Source organism: Microchirus variegatus (assembly GCF_963457635.1).
Source record: "Microchirus variegatus genome assembly, chromosome: 8".
NCBI lineage: Eukaryota > Metazoa > Chordata > Actinopteri > Pleuronectiformes > Soleidae > Microchirus > Microchirus variegatus.
Window position 1 is genome coordinate 11259830 of NC_139809.1, and position 18788 is coordinate 11278617.

Sequence of the window (18788 nt, forward strand, 5' to 3'; positions counted from 1 at the left end):
TAAAAGGTGCAAGCAGCGTTGTGCGGGACAACGCATCCCCCGGCGTCACCGCCAGGTTGGGTAAGCCCCCAGCAGGTCGGCCAGGAAACTGCACCGTTTGATATAGGATGTGTGGGGTTTTACTCAAAACTGTGGGAGGAGATCCATGTCAAAGTTTGGGCGTTTGGGTCAAATTTGCTTTCGTAGACATGTTGAGGGGCGGGGTCTCGTGTCACCTATGAAGTTTCATGCCGATCGGTCAATGTATGGCAAAGTTCTAGCGTATTTCGTGATTCAAAAAGGGCGTGGCCACGACAGCCATCGGAATTTTGGCGAATTTCGATGGCTCGCAGTGGCCACGCCCTTTTGAATCTGTGCAACATTCTGTAACATTAGATCTTGGATGGGTAGGTATAGTTCAATTTGACGTGTTTTTTCGGGTTCCTAGGATAAACGCCCTCAGGCTAGCAAGCTCAGTTACGAAACTTGTGAAACGCCAAGATATACGCCAAATCCAAGATGGCCGACTTCCTGTTGAGTTGAGGTCATGTGTCAAGAGGATTTTTTTTGTTCGTCTCGGGCTGGACAATATTCCCACCGAATTTCGCAAAATTCAGCGCAACTAAATTTCCAGCCGCACCATAGGGGTTTCACCTGTGGGGGTGCTACTGAGCCATTTTGCATTGGTTTATCACAAGTCCATCATTTCATCAAATTTTTTGATGAGCTTTTTTTTTTTAAATTCAAAATCACTTTGAACCAGCTGACTTAAATAAGAAAAACATTCCTCCACGGAGTCACTACAGGCTGAAATGTAAAGTGTGTACTCGTACCTGATGTCGTCCTCGTTGGCGAACATGATGACAGCGCGGGCGTTGGGCGTCTCGAGCAGACGGAGAACGATCTTGTCGAACTCGCCGGGCCTCGGCTCTCTGGGAACTTTCAGAGACTGAGCGATGCAGACGCCGCCTGAGCGAGAGGAACAGAAAGAGTCACTGTTGAGGCAACAAGAATCTATGCAGTGCTTTGGATGTAGAAAAACTCCTTTGAATACCGTGTAATCACTTTAAAACACAGTAATAATGAGCACAAGACCATCATTTGCAGTGCCGGCCCAAGGCATAAACGAACTAAGCACCTGCTAAGGTCTTTTGCACATTTTACATAGTTTTCACATAGTTATTAACACATTTTGTTCTTCTTTGTAACCTTATTAACCTTATTATAACCTCATTTCATTCAATACGTTCTTCTGTGCACCTGAACTTAATTGTGCAGTTTTACTGTTATTTTACTTTTTATGTTGTGTTTTTAAATTTTTATTTTGATGTTTAATGATAATAGAACGTGATTATTTTATGATAGGGTTTTTTTTGTAGCTCTTTAAACATTGTTGCACTTTTACACCTTGCAAATTTTTATTTATAACTGTTTTATTTGTTACTTCTTATTCGGGCAGACATCGTCTTAGTGTTGTGCCATTGTGCCAGTACTAAGTGAAAATCAACACAAGACCATTCTTCTGAATTTTCCTACCATTTTTTGACTTTGGGATGATGCAAGCATCACAATCACTGCTTTATTATTAGCTTTAATAAAGGGCCCCAAAATCTAACTGTTGCTTAGGGCCCCATGAAGACTTTGTATAAAAACACCAGTAAGACATCTAATCTACAAGGTGCAAGGAAAACAATGTTTCTAAGCAGCACATCTCTACCTCAACAGACAAAGAACTTGACAAAACTTTGCCAAACTTGTCCTTCATTTGCATACACAGCTGCTGCACAAGGTGCTGCAATGTCCCAACAACTTGGGATTCATGCATACATTCATGCTCAAGGACACTTTGACATAAGGGCAGGAGGAGCCAGACACTGAGGCCAACTGTGCAGTAAGAGGACGACCGGCTCTACTTCCCCCAAATCACAGCCTCCCATAACTCTCACTTAGATGTGGAGGATTCAGTGGCTATAGTGTTCCTACAGTGGGTTTAGATGTGAGATCATGAGGACATCCTCGTGTCCTAACACGTTGATGGAACATGATTCTACGAGGGAAAAACCATGAACTTTTCCTCGAGGTGTTACTCACTGCACCAAAAATAAACCCCAATCTTCACCAGGAACCGGGTTTCTATGTTTGCTCGTCGGCGCAGTGAGCATCTGCCTGCAAACAAAGTTAACACGTCTGCTTCTATCTGTTAATCTGTTAATGAGCGCGCCTTATCTCCACTACTGTTTATCTGTTAGATGGTGCTATTATTTTCTCTCTTGCTTCATTATGTCTACGCTATAATGTTTTAATTAACTTCACTGTTCGCCCCCGTTGTTGTTTTTTTTTTTTTCTTATCTCCACTCTGCTGCTGTGACGCTTCACTACGGGGATCATTAAACTTTCATCTGCAGTCTCTGAAACAAAGGTCAGGAGGTCTATTAAGACTGTCAGAGACTAAACACTGTCAGATTATCACTAACATCTCAATAATGGGGGTCTACCAGTGGGATTATTACTATTTGCAAGCATGTATTTAACAACATACAAAAGAAAAACATAAATAAGAATCACCTGTGGACTGAGCTACAGGCAGATGAAGAGAATGACGAGGGAGAAAAGCCATTAAGAGGATGCACAATTAAATGAGGGCAAAGTTAAAGAAAAAAACACCTGGAACTTCTCGATCCAGAAGAATCAACTTCAGGTGAAAGATGCAAGCTCACTTGATCTCTAATTGCATTAAATGAACACAGATTGTGATGGAAATGGTCCAGATGTAAACAAGCATAGAAAACACCATGAGGAACCACATTAACCAAGGTGTCATGTCATCATCTATAGCAGAGTCGGCTGACGCAGGAATGAATGCTAAATGTATGTAGTTCACACAAGTCTAGCATAAATAGATTTCTAACCTCATGGTATTTGCTTCATTGTAGAGCTGTGCACACTGCTCTTAACTGTGCTCTCCTTCATTATGCCTTCCTCCCTCTCTCCCTGACCGGAGGAGATCCAATGCCTCTGTGGGCCGTGGAATATTCAGTCTCGTACAGTTGTCCTAGTAAGCAGCCAGAAACCTCATCTTAGTTTCAACTGCAGGTTAGCTGCAGGTGTTCCCAGGAGAGGCCTGGCATATACACAGTGACGGACAGCAGTTCACGCACACATTTACCTTCCGATCTGATGGAGCCTGAGAAGATGTGTGAGGAACAAACAAAGTGGCTAAATCTAGATGTGCAAGAGCTGTAGCTCTATCTATCTATCTATCTATCTATCTATCTATCTATCTATCTATCTATCTATCTATCTATCTATCTATCTATGTTAACTAGCATCTAGCTATTCAAGCTAGGTAGCTAACAAGCATCTATCTATCTATCTATCTATCTATCTATCTATCTATCTATCTATCTATCTATCTATCTATCTATCTATCTATCTATCTATCTAAGCTAGGTAGCTAACGAGCATCTATCTATCTAAGCTAGAATCTAGCTATCCAAGCTAGGTAGCTAACGAGCATCTATCTATCTATCTATCTATCTATCTATCTATCTATCTATCTATCTATCTATCTATCTATCTATGTTAACTAGCATCTAGCTATTCAAGCTAGGTAGCTAACAAGCATCTATCTATCTATCTATCTATCTATCTATCTATCTATCTATCTATCTATCTATCTATCTATCTATCTATCTATCTATCTATCTATCTATGTTAACTAGCATCTAGCTATTCAAGCTAGGTAGCTAACAAGCATCTATCTATCTATCTATCTATCTATCTATCTATCTATCTATCTATCTATCTATCTATCTATCTAAGCTAGGTAGCTAACGAGCATCTATCTATCTAAGCTAGAATCTAGCTATCCAAGCTAGGTAGCTAACGAGCATCTATCTATCTATCTATCTATCTATCTATCTATCTATCTATCTATCTATCTATCTATCTATCTATCTATGCTAACTAGCATCTAGCTAACCAAGCTAGGTAGCTAACGAGCATCTATCTATCTATCTATCTATCTATCTATCTATCTATCTATCTATCTATCTATCTATGCTAACTAGCATCTAGCTAACCAAGCTAGGTAGCTAACGAGCATCTATCTATCTATCTATCTATCTATCTATCTATCTATCTATCTATCTATCTATCTATCTATCTATCTATCTATCTATCTATCTATCTATCTATCTATCTATCTATCTATCCATCTATGCTAACTAGCATCTAGCTATCCAAGCTAGGTACTGTAGCTAACGAGCATCTATCTTTCTATCCATCTAAGACTGGTTATGACTAATTAATTAATAGAGCTCAGTATGTCCTCACCAATGAAAACACACTTCATGTTTGCGATATTACTCCTGCAGCCTTAGCAGAGCAGTTTGTTGTTGTCGTTGTTGTTGTTTTAAAGAGGAATTCTGAGCCTGTGAGAACATGAGCTGACATTGAATACAATGGAGACTGCGGTACAATCTACCCCTCACAGTCTAAGCTGTTCCGGCTTAATTGGCTCTGAGAGAGGTTTTTTTTTATAGATATATATTTTTCGATTTGTCCAGAAAGATGGAGCAACTTGGTGGCAGAGTGTCACAGGAAGTCTTGAGGGAAAATGTCAGAGGCTAAAAAGAAATATCTCCATCGTTTAAACCGCAGTGTTTGAGCTGTTTTAATGAGGTAAAACTAATGTTAGAGAGTGTAATAGAGAATTTAATATCACTGCAGCAAAAATATATCAATAATGCTGATGGTATGTCTCCACCAGAGTCACCTTTTTTAATTAACCCTTTAACACCTAAGCCTCAAAATGTCCGTCTGTTTGTGTTGCTTATTTTAAGCATAAAAAGGACCAGAAAATGGCCTGTGAGTAAGTGCTTTTGTCCATTTTTTCCAGAATAACTGACAGGTTATAGGTTTGAGAGCAGCGTTGGTTCTTTTGTATTCTGTTCAAAGCACTTTGAGGTGTTTGTGTGTCTTTTACGAGATATTTATGTCTTATTTCAAAGAGAAACAAATGCTAATATTGTGCACCTTTTTGGTTTTATGCACTTTATGCACCTGAGATGACAAAGACGCGTTTATGTTTATATTTAAATATACATTTATTTAAAGTAGTTACAGCAAATACTGTGCACTTTTTTTTAATGCACATTGAGGTGTAGGAAGGACACTTTTTTTTTTTTAAAGTTGTCATCACCTGCTGTTTACTGGCTGCAGAAAATGTCTGGCCCAGCTAAATAACTTGGTTTGAAAACGCGGTCCGACTGAGTTTGTAATTGAATGGTCTCGATGTTGAGGACGTCTTCTCCGAGCTCTGAAAATGTAATCGAGAAAGCTGTTTATTTGTTGTGCAAACACAGTTGTTAAGAGCCAAAAAAAATCCTCCTTCACAAACCCTTCTCCTAAATTAAGTTTCAGCCATAGCTGTTTAGCTTTCTCGCAAAAAATGTCCTTGCGTAACACGGACTCTTTCAGATGAAGTCGTGAAAGCTGCTGCTTGTTGTTGCAGAACTGTTTTGTATTTCCACAACGATTTTGACTTTATTTTATGTTTGTTTTGGGGTTGTTTTTTGGTAATAATTTTCAAGAGAAAGTAATACAAAAATAAAATAAAATGTAGACATTGTGTAGTCGTTGGACCTCCATCTGATTAATGGTCATTTCTGGCATATCATACAAATGTCAACTGAACAGAACTTTACAAGTGAGACGAGAGTATGTGTACACTCATCTTCCTACCACTCTTAGAAATAAGGGTTCCAAAAGGGTCCTTCTATAAGGGCTGAGGTTCTACCTGGAACCATTTGCTTCCCGAAGAAAGGGTTTTTCAAAGGTTCTTGGTAACACTAATGGTTCCAGTAAGAACCATTTTGATCCAGAAAACCCTTTAAAACCTCTTTTCTGAATAAAGGGTTTTAAAAGGGTTCTTGGTGGAACCCTCCAAAAAGGTTCCAGGTGGAACCTTTATAAAAAACTTTCTACCTGGAGCCAAAAAAGGTTCTCCTATGAGGACAAGCCGAAGAACCTTATATGGTTCTACTCAGCACTTTTATTTCTATATGGACCCCAACACATAATCATTACCATTGGTTCTCATTGGTTCAATCAGCAGTGTAGTAAAATCAAATATTAATGTCATGGACTTTAAACTTCTGTCTCTGTAAAAGACAGATATCTCTGTCAATGCCTGCCGCAGGACAAAGAATGGAGGTTTGCTGCCATTATCATCATGGTGTCATCGCCGTGAAGCTGAGAGGACGTCTGCAGTCACTTATTCAAGACATGGCTTCATTTAGAGACTTTCTGAGTTAAACTGATTCCATTCCATACTCTGCAGCATCTGTTATAATAAACATGAAAATGTGAAGGTCAGACCCACCGGCAGCAGCTCACCTCGTATTTTATCCTTCATTTGACTTAATTTCAGACATTTGAAGGTAGTTTTTTTTTTTTTTTTAATCAAATACATTTAAAGAATGTGAGTACCATGAAAGGGAAATAGTAAAATGTTTGGTTTTTTTTGTCAGTGCTTGCGATTTTTTGTGAAGCGACCATTAAAAATACTGAAAACCATGGGTGACATTGCACACACCTGGACATAGCTTCTTCTTCTCATCCTAAACCCCTGATGATTTTAAGATGTCAGAGTTCAATTATGTTCTTTTGTGACCTTGGCGTTTGAAGGCCCTTCGTTTGGATTCACCCGAGAAACCCAAACTTGTTGAATTTAAAATGTCTGTCCACAATGGACTCTGTGTGTGGGACGGTGAGCAAATCTACAAACTTAATTTTCTTGTTTCTTGTTGTTAAATGGACAGAGAAAACGGTTGAACATATTCTTAAAAGGGGAAACACTTACGCTGGTGAATACATTTTATTTAGTTCCTAGGGTTAGTCGTCTTCTTCCGAGCCAAAGAGTCCTTTGTTGGACAGATCATATTCTTTTTAAAATTAGCCTGACCAAATTCTTATTATTCAAATGTTATCTAATAATAAACAAAGAGTAATGACGTAGTCACCAGATTAATTAATAATGAACACCACGAAAACAAACCATGGTACAACACAACGCAACAAATGACTCAGTTTTCGTAGAATAGGGAAGTGAAGTGTCCATCCATCCATCCATGGTTATGTCCATTTGTACATGTACACGGTAAATAAAAACATTATAGCATTTCAGTTTTACATAAATAACCTCGTTTATCCTGCTTTCCTTGTTCTAGTTCTTTGTTTGTGGAATTTATGCAAGGATTTATGAATAAATAACTGGGCCTGGAATGAGCTTCCAAAGCTTGTTTTCAAAGAGCAGCCACCGCCACTGCTACACATCATATACACACAGAGCACCGTCTACGAGGATGCTTTCATAGATCTGCGTGAAAGACGACTAAGAGGTGATGAAAAAACCAGGAGGAGCTGCCTCCTGAAGGGACTTTATCTTTGCAGATAAATGTGGAAATAATAAAGATGGACATACACACACACACACACCATGAATTTAACGAGGTTCAGTTGAGACTTTTCCAGCAGAGAAAAAACAAAGTATAAATCAGCTGCCGAGGCTTTTCCTGCTGTGTTCATGTTCATGTCATTAACAGACTCTGCATGAAAGCCCCTCACCCTAAACGCATCACGACTATAAAGCCAACACAATTCGACCATAAACAGCCCTTTTCAGGTGACAGACACACGCACGCACGCACGCACCACTCACAATGTCTTAGAAAGTGAACGGTAAGAGAGTCATTCAGTGACAATAAATGGTCACTTTGGTCTTTTGTTCCGTTTGGGTTGGAAACAACAGGACGGGGTAACAACAACAATGCAGTGTTAGGTCGTTCGTTACCTATCTTCCTCCCCATCCAAAAACTAACGAGTCACAGTACAAAAACCTTATAAACCCTACTAAAAACACTACTAAATGATGAATCAACAGCCTGAATCAATCACAACAATACGTCTTACCCTTTCCTCCCAACACTACCCCCGTCACCCATGGAGTGGCACATAATACAGACATTATATGCTCTTTTATGGCCGGGCATTAATGTTGATGTTCATGTTCATGTAGACATCAGCGCATGAGGGTTTTTTATCGTTTTGGCACATTTGTATTCATGCTCTCCACTGAGAGCCTATCGTCCATTTAACAGCTTACACAGTTACAGTACATTTGTGTTTATTATGTCAAATCCTCAATCAGGAAATTCCTTCTTCTTTCTCCGCAGCAAAGGTCTCACTAACGTCTTGCAGACCTTCTCTTTCACTTTTGCTGCTATGCTTCCGTCACACGTCACCCCCATGACATGAATTAGCCGTCCGTCCATGAATGGATGACGCGTAGGCAGGTCGCTCTGCGTAGTCCATTCATACAGCCGTCAGCCAATCAGAAAATAGTATTTCTGGTCTGAAAATAGGTTTCTGCGTTACACGAACGCGAACTAATGCCGGTTTCAGACGAGATTGAAGCGAAAGAGCACGCACTTATAGCAGGTCATCAATTATAGCACGTAAAAATAAGCCATTTATTTGGTTTAGTAGAATTTGCCCTTTATAAGATTAACATCTTCAAACACTAGCCCAGCGACCTGTCGCCTACTCTCACTACAGAATACACTATCGTCTGCAAACAACAGCACACGGAGACTCCTGCCAATCCTCTATAAATCACAGCAAACAAGTAAAGAAAGACCCAAACACAACATAATAGTGAATAATGAAAGTTCTTTCTGCATATTGAAGTATAGTATTATACCTTAGAATAATAGACAGACAAACTGAATTACTGTAACTGGCCAGGAAGTCCAATGTCAACAAGTGTGAGCAAGAAAAGCGGAGCTTTTTCAACACACTTTTAATTATGTGGCAGTAAATACGCATATCTGATAATATACTGGACCATATAAGGCGATCATTTATTTTCCTTTTCAATATGAAAAAAGGACGTCTCACAGTCAAAGAGCCACTTAACTTAAAAGGTGGCCTTCATAAACATGGCTGGTAATAACAGATATTATTCAAACAATTCCTGCACAGTCTTCACACCGACCAAGCCCACTCGCCTCATTCATTCCTCGCCTTTGAGGCCATGAATGCCGCACTATGAAAGGTTGCCTAGGTAACACATGCACGGCCCTTGACATGAGAAAGTCAGGTGACGCAAGAAAAGTGGTGTGTCCACAAAGCTGCCCGGTCCAACTTAAAGCAAATGTCTCCCTTTGACATCCGTCAGTACTCTCAGGGGTTGAAATCGTCCACATTTGAACCTGTATAATATAAAATCAGCATTTATTTCAGCTATTTAAAAGCTTTCCATCATCAACACTGCTGTTATAACAGTGAGAGCATGACATAGTTGATTGACCATAAACTGGAAAAAGAGTTTCCATAATTGAATGCGAGTGGAACGTAACTTGTGTTCAAAACACTAGTCGGAGAAAGTCAGCCAGCAAAAGTTTGCTTTCCCCATTAAAATTCAATTTAAATTTCGCCTTAAAACTTTAATGAGCTCATTTAGAGCATCATTATATGATGAGTGAAGCAAATGAGGAGGTGAGGGAAAATGGTGATGGTCCATATGTCTGCTGGCTTTAGTTCTGTCTCACAAAAACCTGCCTCAACATCTGTCTCTGACTCCTGCCTAACAGGAGGGAATGAGCACAAATCACAAGAAACCTATTAGATACACATTATACAGATTCTGCTACTCAGAGACAAAAATAACTAGAGAAAATATAAGGAAACCGCATCATATACATACATATACATATATGTACCAGAGTTTACCAGAGTAAATACCAGAGATACCCAGAGTTTTCACAGGTTTGAATACAGTTGGAATAATACTTTAATGCTTATGATGATTCTAAAACTGGTAATGTTAAGAATATTTTGCACCACATACATATGTATGTATATGTGTATATATGTAGATGTATATGTACATCTACATATAGATACACATATACATGTATATGTATACATATACATGTATATACACATACACACATACATACATATATGTATATATGTATGTGGTGCAAAACATTCTTACCAATACCAGTTTTAGAATCATTATAAGCATTAAAGTATTATTGCAACTGTATTCAAACCTGTGAAAACTCTGGGATGGTCCTTTAGTGATAAGCTAGGTGTCAGATTGAGGTCATATTACACTATCCTTCATGTGGAAAAAAACATGAACATTACTCCGACACTGTTTCTGCCTTTCGTCATGTTCAGAGTCGTTTCCATGTTTTTTGAAGCCGCTGAGCATCACAGACACTTTTACTCATTACCCTTTGTCTGTCGCCGCTCATTCCCCTGCCACCGCTGCTGCTGCTGCTGCTGCTGCTGCTGCTGCTGCTGCTGCTGCTGCTGCTGCTGCTGCTGCTGCATGAGCATCAGGACAGCACGGGGCATGTCTGTCCTCTCTCACGGTGGAATGGGGTGATGAAATCCACAGCAAGTGCTCATCACCACCACTCAGTTAGGACCCGTGCGATAACTCAAGGTTCTGTGTGTCCGTGACAGGAGAGGGGGGAAAAAAAGCTATTCATCCCTGTTCTATTAAACACATATAGAAACTAGATGGAGATAGATCACAACGATTGCTTTTGATTTGGATGTTTTCTGAAACTGTGATTGATCTACTGCCCTGGTTCTCAAAATGTGGTTGGCGAGTGGTACGTGAGCTTCCTCTGGTGATACTTGGGAGGAAAATCATAAATACTGTTCTAAGTCTGAAGCTGAATTTGCTTGGCTTTGCTTTAATTGCCTTTCCAGTTGTAGGAAACATGCCATTTGAGTTCAAAATATACAGCCGAGATCGGGGGTGTCAAACGTACATCGCGATCTGACCCGGAGCATTAATTTGTTGTTGAAATACTATACTACCAACGGTAAATTTAGGCATAATATTGTTGAAATTGCAGTTATTTTGCTCAAGAAATTTCATATTTTCATTAAATGTAAAACAAAGGGAAAAAATTCAGAGTTCTTGTTGTTCATGTGTTATTATGCTATTATTTTACTGGTGAGGCCCACTTGAGATCAAATTGTGCTGCATGTGGCCCCTGAACAAAAATGAGTTTGACACCTCTGGCCTAGATGCACATCAGACCACCTGAAGTAATACATGTTTGGTCCAGCAGAGGGTGCTGTAGAGCGCTGCTGTGACTAGAATCCACTAATGTTCTGTTTCGGAGACAACGGAAAAGAAAACGGTGATATTATGCTTTGTGTTTTGTCCAAAACACATTTTCTGGGTAAACAGCATAGATGACAAAATGATGTAAAGTAATGTGTGGAGTCGTTTAAGTCGCTGTAGAAATAGATTTTGCTCATAAAAAGTTGTGTCGCGTCAAACCATCTGTTTTTCTTTGTGTGGTTTATTTTAGTCTAGGATTAAGAGTCACACCCACTTATTGCACCACACCTGGGTTTACATCATCATTATCTATTTAAAACCATCATTGATCCAGAGTGTAGTTCCTCATCTCCTCACCGTGTTCGATTAGCTCCTGCTAACCAGACAGCGATGTTTTCCATTTGTTCGAAGAAAGACGATCTCCAAAACTACAGACGAGCCATTTTGCTCCGCTAATTTGTTTTCAAGAGAGGAAAAGGGGGAAAAAATCCCTGCCAATGAAAATATTCATCCAATTTTCCTGGAAAATGAAAAGCAGCATAGTAGATATCAGGAATATTCAGCCAAAGGTTCAGTCAAAATAAGCATGCAAAATATGACCTTGAATGAGCAAAAGTGAAAAAGAAAAAAAGTGAAACGTAAATAAGAAAACTATGAGAAACGGAAGACGAGACAAAGTGCGTCTTGTGCAAGAGCGAAAAAAAAAGAGATTAAGGGATAAAGAAGTGGAGAAGGAGAGATGGAGAATGAGGAGCTGAGAGAAAGGCAAGTAAGAAAAGCAGATTATCTTCTGGAGGCTTTCACACATCTTAAGAAGCAAAAGATGGAACTTTTCTGCCCAAATTGAGTTATCTGACAGAACACGAGTGAATACTGATCTGCAACACACACACACACACACACACAAAGGCACTCTGCTGAGTTTAGACGAGGAAATGAACATTTTACTTTATGGAAACGTTTTGTCGACACAAAGGTAAAAATCATCGCAGGCCGTTTTGTGCTTTTTTCCCAGTTTTCTAAACAGTTTGTGTATCTGACAGCTGCTGAGAAATTGTAGCAGATTTTCAAAGATTCATTCATTCATTCATTCATCCATTCATTCATTCATTCATTCATAGATTGGGAGAATTAGTTTGACAAAGCCAAACTTTTGCTGAATTGCAAAATGATTTGTGAAAGAGTAACGCTGGAAATACATAACCCAGAACATGGTGTTATACTGAAACGACGAGGGTTCCATTCACCAATACGCGAGCACATATTTATTTTATATTAGCATGCTACTACTTTGCGGCTAACTTGACACTCGCACTTTGACAGTGAGTTGACTTTTGTCTCAAAAACAAAAAGTATCTCGGAATGACTTGAAATTTACCATCATAATAGTCGGCATCGCCCTGAACAAGGAAGCGTTGAAAATATTTGCAAACCTCTTAAGGAATAATTTTCATTAATTTTTGAAATTCAGGAAAATGATCCATTTTCCCTGATACACTTTGACAGTGAGCTGACTTTCTTCGAAAAAAAAAAAATGTATCTCGGAATGACTTGAAATATACCATCATAATAGTCGGCATCGCCCTGAACAAGGATGCGGTGAAAATATTTGCAAACGTCTTAAGGAATCATTTTTAATGAATTTTTGAAATTCAAGAAATTATCCATTTGCCCTGATTCACTTTGACAGTGAGCTGACTTTCTTCTTAAAAACAAAAAGTATCTCGGAATGACTTGAAATTTTTCACCATAATCGTCTATATAGCCCTGTACAAGGATCTGTTGAAAATATTTGTATATAGAACTCCTGATATTCTGGGGTAATGAAAATCAAGGATTCAAACAGTCAGGTGATTGTGAACTTATGAAAAGTAAAATATAATTATTTAAGTGTCTATTTCTGCCACAAATATCAGCTATATTGTACAACTTTCCACATTAGACACATTTCCCTGCCTGTCTCACATGGTGTTTCTAAAATCTCTGTTGCAGTTTTGTTCAATGTTTGTGGAGTTTTTTTTTCTAAAAGTTGTGCCCATTGTAATTCCATCACTGCTAAGCGAGACTTCACGTTTGCAGGTGGTTTTAAACGTCCCGCAGAGCTCCTGCTGTGATTATAATGAACCGCTTCAGCCTCAAGATGACGACGACAACAACAGATGACACCCAAAACACAAACAAACAAACAAACAAAGAACAAGCGTCTCTCAGGGAGCCTGAGAAGAGCGGAGACAACGAAACAACAACACCTACACACACGGGTTTTAAAGATGAATGTACTATACTCAAAGCTGCTGAGCTGAATTCAGGCAGGAGTTCACACAGAAGTCAGTCGACTGTCGGCTGGAAGTTTTAAAATGAAAGTGATATTCAGGCTGATTTTCCATTTGTCCAAAAGGTAATTTTTTCATTCGCTAGAAGACACGTCTGTACAACGTTTCCACTTTTTTGGCCTGTTTTTGGACATTGAGACAAGGACTCGAAAAATCTTATTATAAATTTGTTTTATACTGTTCAAATTTAACACGCAAATTCTGGCGTTCATGTACAACTACACTGTTTTTTTAATTTCAAGTTGTTAAAACACTATTTTAACATGCAGTGAATTGTAAATAACTGCCAGATATTGAACGTTATTCTGGAAAAATGGGGAAAAGCACTACTTTTTACGAAAAATTGTCCACTTTTGGACGACATAGTATAGTATGACGTTTTGGTCAAATTTTGGACCAAAAAATGTTCTGGTTAAAAATAAGCAAGAAAGGCTTGGTTGTTAAAGGGTTAATGTAATCAAAACATCTCTGAATTTGGTAATTAACTTAATTATCAGTGATTGGCATTCAAATCAATACATCTTTCAGGATTAGCGTGCGATTTGTGCAGCAGCATCGGAGAGGATTCAAACCATCAGATGTCACTGCTGTTGATATAAATACTATACGTTTTCAGTCTGCTAATGAAGTCATTTCCATGTGCAACACTGTGTGTGTGTGTGTGTGTGTGTGTGTGTGTGTGTGTGTGTGTGTGTGTGTGTGTGTGTGTGTGTGTGTGTGTGTGTGTGTGTGTGTGTGTGTGTGTGTGTGTGTGTGTGTGTGAGCAGATATGAAAGCTCTCTGATGCCACAGAGGAGCCACAGCTGCTCTCTCTGCACAGCATCTTGTTATTAATCTAAAGCTTTTTAAACACTGTAGTCGTAGCCATTCTTCATGATTACTGCCGCCGCTGCCATTTACACACAGATTACAGCGGTGTCACCGACCCAGCTAAATATATACACGTAGATGTTCGAGCAGTCAGGGGCCTACATTCGTAAAAAGCCGAATACAAATACGCCCTTTATGACACGACGTCTAGAGGATTCTTTAGAACTCTTTTCTTTAAGTTTTGCGCTCACAGATAAGACTTCAGACAGATCCTATTAAATTCTATTTTTAGAGCATCTCATCCCTCACAGAGCGGCTGGTGTGTAAAACTCAAAAGATTAAATGGAATTATTCCTTTATTTAAGATAACTTTGCAAACCGACGATTCGACAAAAGCTGAATTTTGTCTACGTTCTTTGGTTACTGACCTAAAAATCTTTGACTGATAGAAACATTTAAAATAGCATCGGAAGACGCAGCACAACAAAAACATCAAACCTCAAGAGGATCTATTGTGTCTCACCAATTATCTTGAGCAAACACAAGTCGCCCGCTCTTACAAGGGATCACATGGAATTTAAAGGACTCATATTATACCCTATTTCTGCAAGTTAGCCTAGTTCCCCTGTGTCCTAATTAATATGTCTGTGACATGCTTTGGTCAAAATACCTTAAGGATGAAGCACCACAGCAGTTCAGTCACTCTGCCAAAACAGCCCTGTTCAGAACGCTCAGTTTTGAGTGTCTGTCTCTTTAAATGCAAATGAGACACAGGAAACTACGTCAGCATCACTGAGGCTCCTGCAGCTAACAGCAGTTAGCATTTGGAAAAGTCATAATTTGGCGACTCTAGCCGGCACATTGCCGTCATATATAAAATGTATGCACTGGACACGTAAATCCTCTGAGTGCTGGAAGTTTGTGTAGAACTCTGTGCTGCATTGTGCAGCCAAGAATACAACACTTCATGGACTTTCGCTCTTCTGGATACTATTGCCCTCGCCTGTAGTCTCGCGTTTTTTTAGAGACAAAGTGGAGCTCCGTGAGACAACAATTCCAGAAATGTCTCATTGTGACGTAGCAATGAGTGTGGAAGTCAACATCGTGTGTTTTATCTCCTGTACTTAGACTGAGGCGGACCACAAAAACATGAGTGAGTCATCTTTTTTCACACTTTGCTTACTCATAGAGCCTCCAGAGTCATAATATGTCCCCTAAGACTGGAAACTGCAACCCACAGGACTCCGTTTCCATCCGGTACTAAAAACTACAGTGATTCTTGATCCTTGAAGATGAAAACAGTGTAATTCCTTAAGATTAATTAATTGCAACACATTTTCCGATTAGTAAAAACAGCCCGTTTTAAAGCGTATTTTCGTTTGATCGGTGATTCAAAGAGCCCTGAGACACAGCCTCTCATTCATCCTCAAAACACAATGAAACTACGACACACACACACAGATGAATTGCTCTCATAGCCTGATTCATATCAGAGCTCCTCTGGGTGCCGTAGCATTTCAATCAGGGTCTGATTAGGTCACGGTGACCGTGTGGAGAAAGAGGGCGTCAACCTCTTCATGTAATTTCATAACGAGTCATCAATGAACAGTGAGCAGGAAGTAACCACAGGGTTCTGAACTACTCGAGGTTTCTTACCCAGCTCTCTGGAGATCTGGACGAAGGCCTCCACGCCGCTCTCGCCGTAGTTCCCTTCGGAGGCGAGCGTGGAAACATAGTTCCAGCCCATCGCCGTCACAATGTCCAGCATGGCCTGAGCCTGGTAGGAGTCTGGAGGGACCACGCGGGAGAAGAAGTCGTAGCGGGTGTTGTCGCTCAGCTCTGGGGCTGTCGACGCGTAGCTGATCTGAGGAATCTGTGGAGACACCGAAAAGGCAATGGTTTGAATAAAAGAAACTGTGGCATCACCAGTGTTGAAACAACCTATGTTTCCAGTCCTTCTTTATGATCTCATTCAGGTCAATTAAAGGCGCCATACGTAAGAATGTGGCCAAAAATGGTTAATACACTCAAATTCAAAATACAGAGATCTTTTAGGTTTTGTTTTCTGCGCCATTGTAGCTCAGACGTACTGTAACTGGCAACCCGTGGTTGCTCGGAAATGATTGGTAGACGGCGGTAGGTGGCGCCACATGCCCAAACATGATTTGCGGTGTGCAAAAAAAATGTTTTTAATGCAAATATTTTGTTGGTGAGTTCAGTTTGTTATATGAACATTATTCCTGAGTCTCTGTGAAATATTAGGAGGATTTTACGGCCAGTTGCTTCAGATTCATTACATAATGCACCTTTAATAGTGAAAAAACATTATATTTATTGCTTTTTGCTCCATGTTGAGATTAAACATTGCAGTTCTACTACACCCAACAAGGAGAGAAGGAAATGATTGCAACTTAATCACCAGCAACAACTTTCTACACTGCAAAGAATCTTAAAAAAACAAGCTAATAAGAGTCTAAAATCCACAAAGAACAAATGCATCTGTCTGTCCTCAGAGAGCCATGATCCCTGTTGGAGCCATTTATTTGTTTGTGTTTTAAGTGGTAATTTCAGCAGTTAATAGAATAGTTAAAAACCTCAATAACCCAGCATGGACGATCAGCTTTCTTTTGTACATGACCTGCCTGATAGTATTAGTGTTTGACTTAGTTAAAGGTCACATAGAGTGGTCCTGTTGCACATAAATGTTAGTAAAGGAGGTCTACTTACATACATTAACTTGTTTTTATGGTCAAAAACCTCCTAGTTGCTGTAAACGAGCCGATAGAAATACTCCTTTCTGACGGCGTTTCCCAGCCCGCGATCTTTCAGACAAACTCTCGCACCCAGAAGACAGAGTCTTGTGATTGGCCAGTACTATTCAGCATATCCGCTCTCAGAAGCACAGCTCCCCCCTCTGGAACGGTGGATGCACTGCTACTCATTATCAAAACAGTGTTTTAACAGTGTTTAAAAATAGCTTCTTCACGACTCCCAGCTGCAGTCCCTTTTATGACTTTGACCCGGAGTCAGACCCAGAGTCAGAAGACACTGTCGCTCGTGAAACACCTCCACAACGGATGTTATTCTTCTTCTGCGGTTCAATGCAACCGGATGTGCCCGGACTAGTGAACGGAGCAGGACGATCGGCTGTTCAGGAGAACTGCTGTTTACGTAAACATAACAGGATTTTCAGAGATCTCGCTGAGCCCGAGATTACAATAAAACACAGCGTTCTCAGCAGTGGCTGAACTGTTTGTTTCGAAACTTCAGGGCTTCATAAACAAGGTAATGACGCAGAACTTCCGATCTAGTTCCGCTTTAAGTTTATCAAGATTCATGTTGAACATGAAGAGAGAATTTATTTCAAGAAATTGATTGAATTATTTAAATTTAAGTTTGCCCTTCATGCGGGCCGCACGACTATAAACAAAAGAGACCAAAAAGTAGAAAACATTGTGTTTACAGTGCGGTAGGTCTGTGTGTCCCACAGTACATTTGTTGAGATCCAGATAACACCTTAAATCCTGACCTTCCTGTTGTTCTGTCTCTTGTCAGAGTGGAGTTAGCGAGCTGTGCTGTGTGAATTAAGGAGGCGGATCAGGACATAGATCGTGCAGCAGAAGGGCCGACAGGCCCAGCAGGGATGGATAATGGTCCTTTATAGAAGGATTGAAGGGCTGATTGATTTGACTTCAGTCGGAGGCTGAGGTGTTGGGCTGCGTGCCGCCGGATGCCTCATCAGGATTCACAGGAGGAGGAGGAAGGAGGGAGGAAGATGGATGGCCGAGGGCCTGACGGCAATACAAATGTCACTTGGCCCGACTCGCTCAGTGACAAGAAGCAAATAAAAGGCCTATACTGTAAATACAAACCTGTCGGAGAGCTGACACTATCAGAGCACTGCAGGTTTAACACATCAGAGACGAGCTCAACGTACTTTTTTCTTCTTTTTCCTCCCACCAGAGCCAAGCACAAACAACAACTTCTTAGACTTTCTAAACTTTAAATGTTTCCTCACCTATTTTAACTGGAGAATGAAGTTAGCTGTCACTTTGGGGACTTACATTCTCTATTTGATGTGGGAAAAAAAGAAAAGTAAAAGCTGTGAAGACATCTCACCATAGAAGTATTCAGAATGTTTTTGAGACATCAGCTAAAATAGTTTAAGAGATATTTTTGTGCATAGGTATAGGCAACAAATCACCACCACAAATATAGGAAAATGTTGTGTTTTTAAGTTAATGTTGTGTGTTCTGGGCCACCGTAGCAACAGCTATGATACACACTCATATAACAGCAACAAAACTGTTTCGAACTTCAGAAAAGTGCATGAATGACTCGCATAAACACAGAGAATGTCACCTGTGCATATTTAAGTGTGTGTGTGCATTGAGCATTATTAACCCTAGAACACAGAGCCTTTTGGCTGCTTTTAGTATATACAGAGTGTATAAAAATGTGCAATATAGTGTCTTATATCCTTTTATTCCCAGCACAACCTATAGGCA

General features: G+C 39.8%; 1 protein-coding gene across 1 annotated transcript in view; it reads right to left on the reverse strand.

Moving 5' to 3' along the window:
• The window catches only part of grm8b (glutamate receptor, metabotropic 8b), a gene marked incomplete at both ends in the record, with an annotated part of 94863 nt that overhangs the window by 51538 nt on the left and 24537 nt on the right, over window positions 1–18788 (reverse strand). Inside the window, 2 exons of the mRNA XM_083894436.1 lie at window positions 813–948; window positions 15937–16153. Of these exons, the coding sequence (XP_083750562.1) occupies window positions 813–948; window positions 15937–16153 (353 nt within the window). The remainder of the gene's footprint in view (window positions 1–812; window positions 949–15936; window positions 16154–18788) is intronic.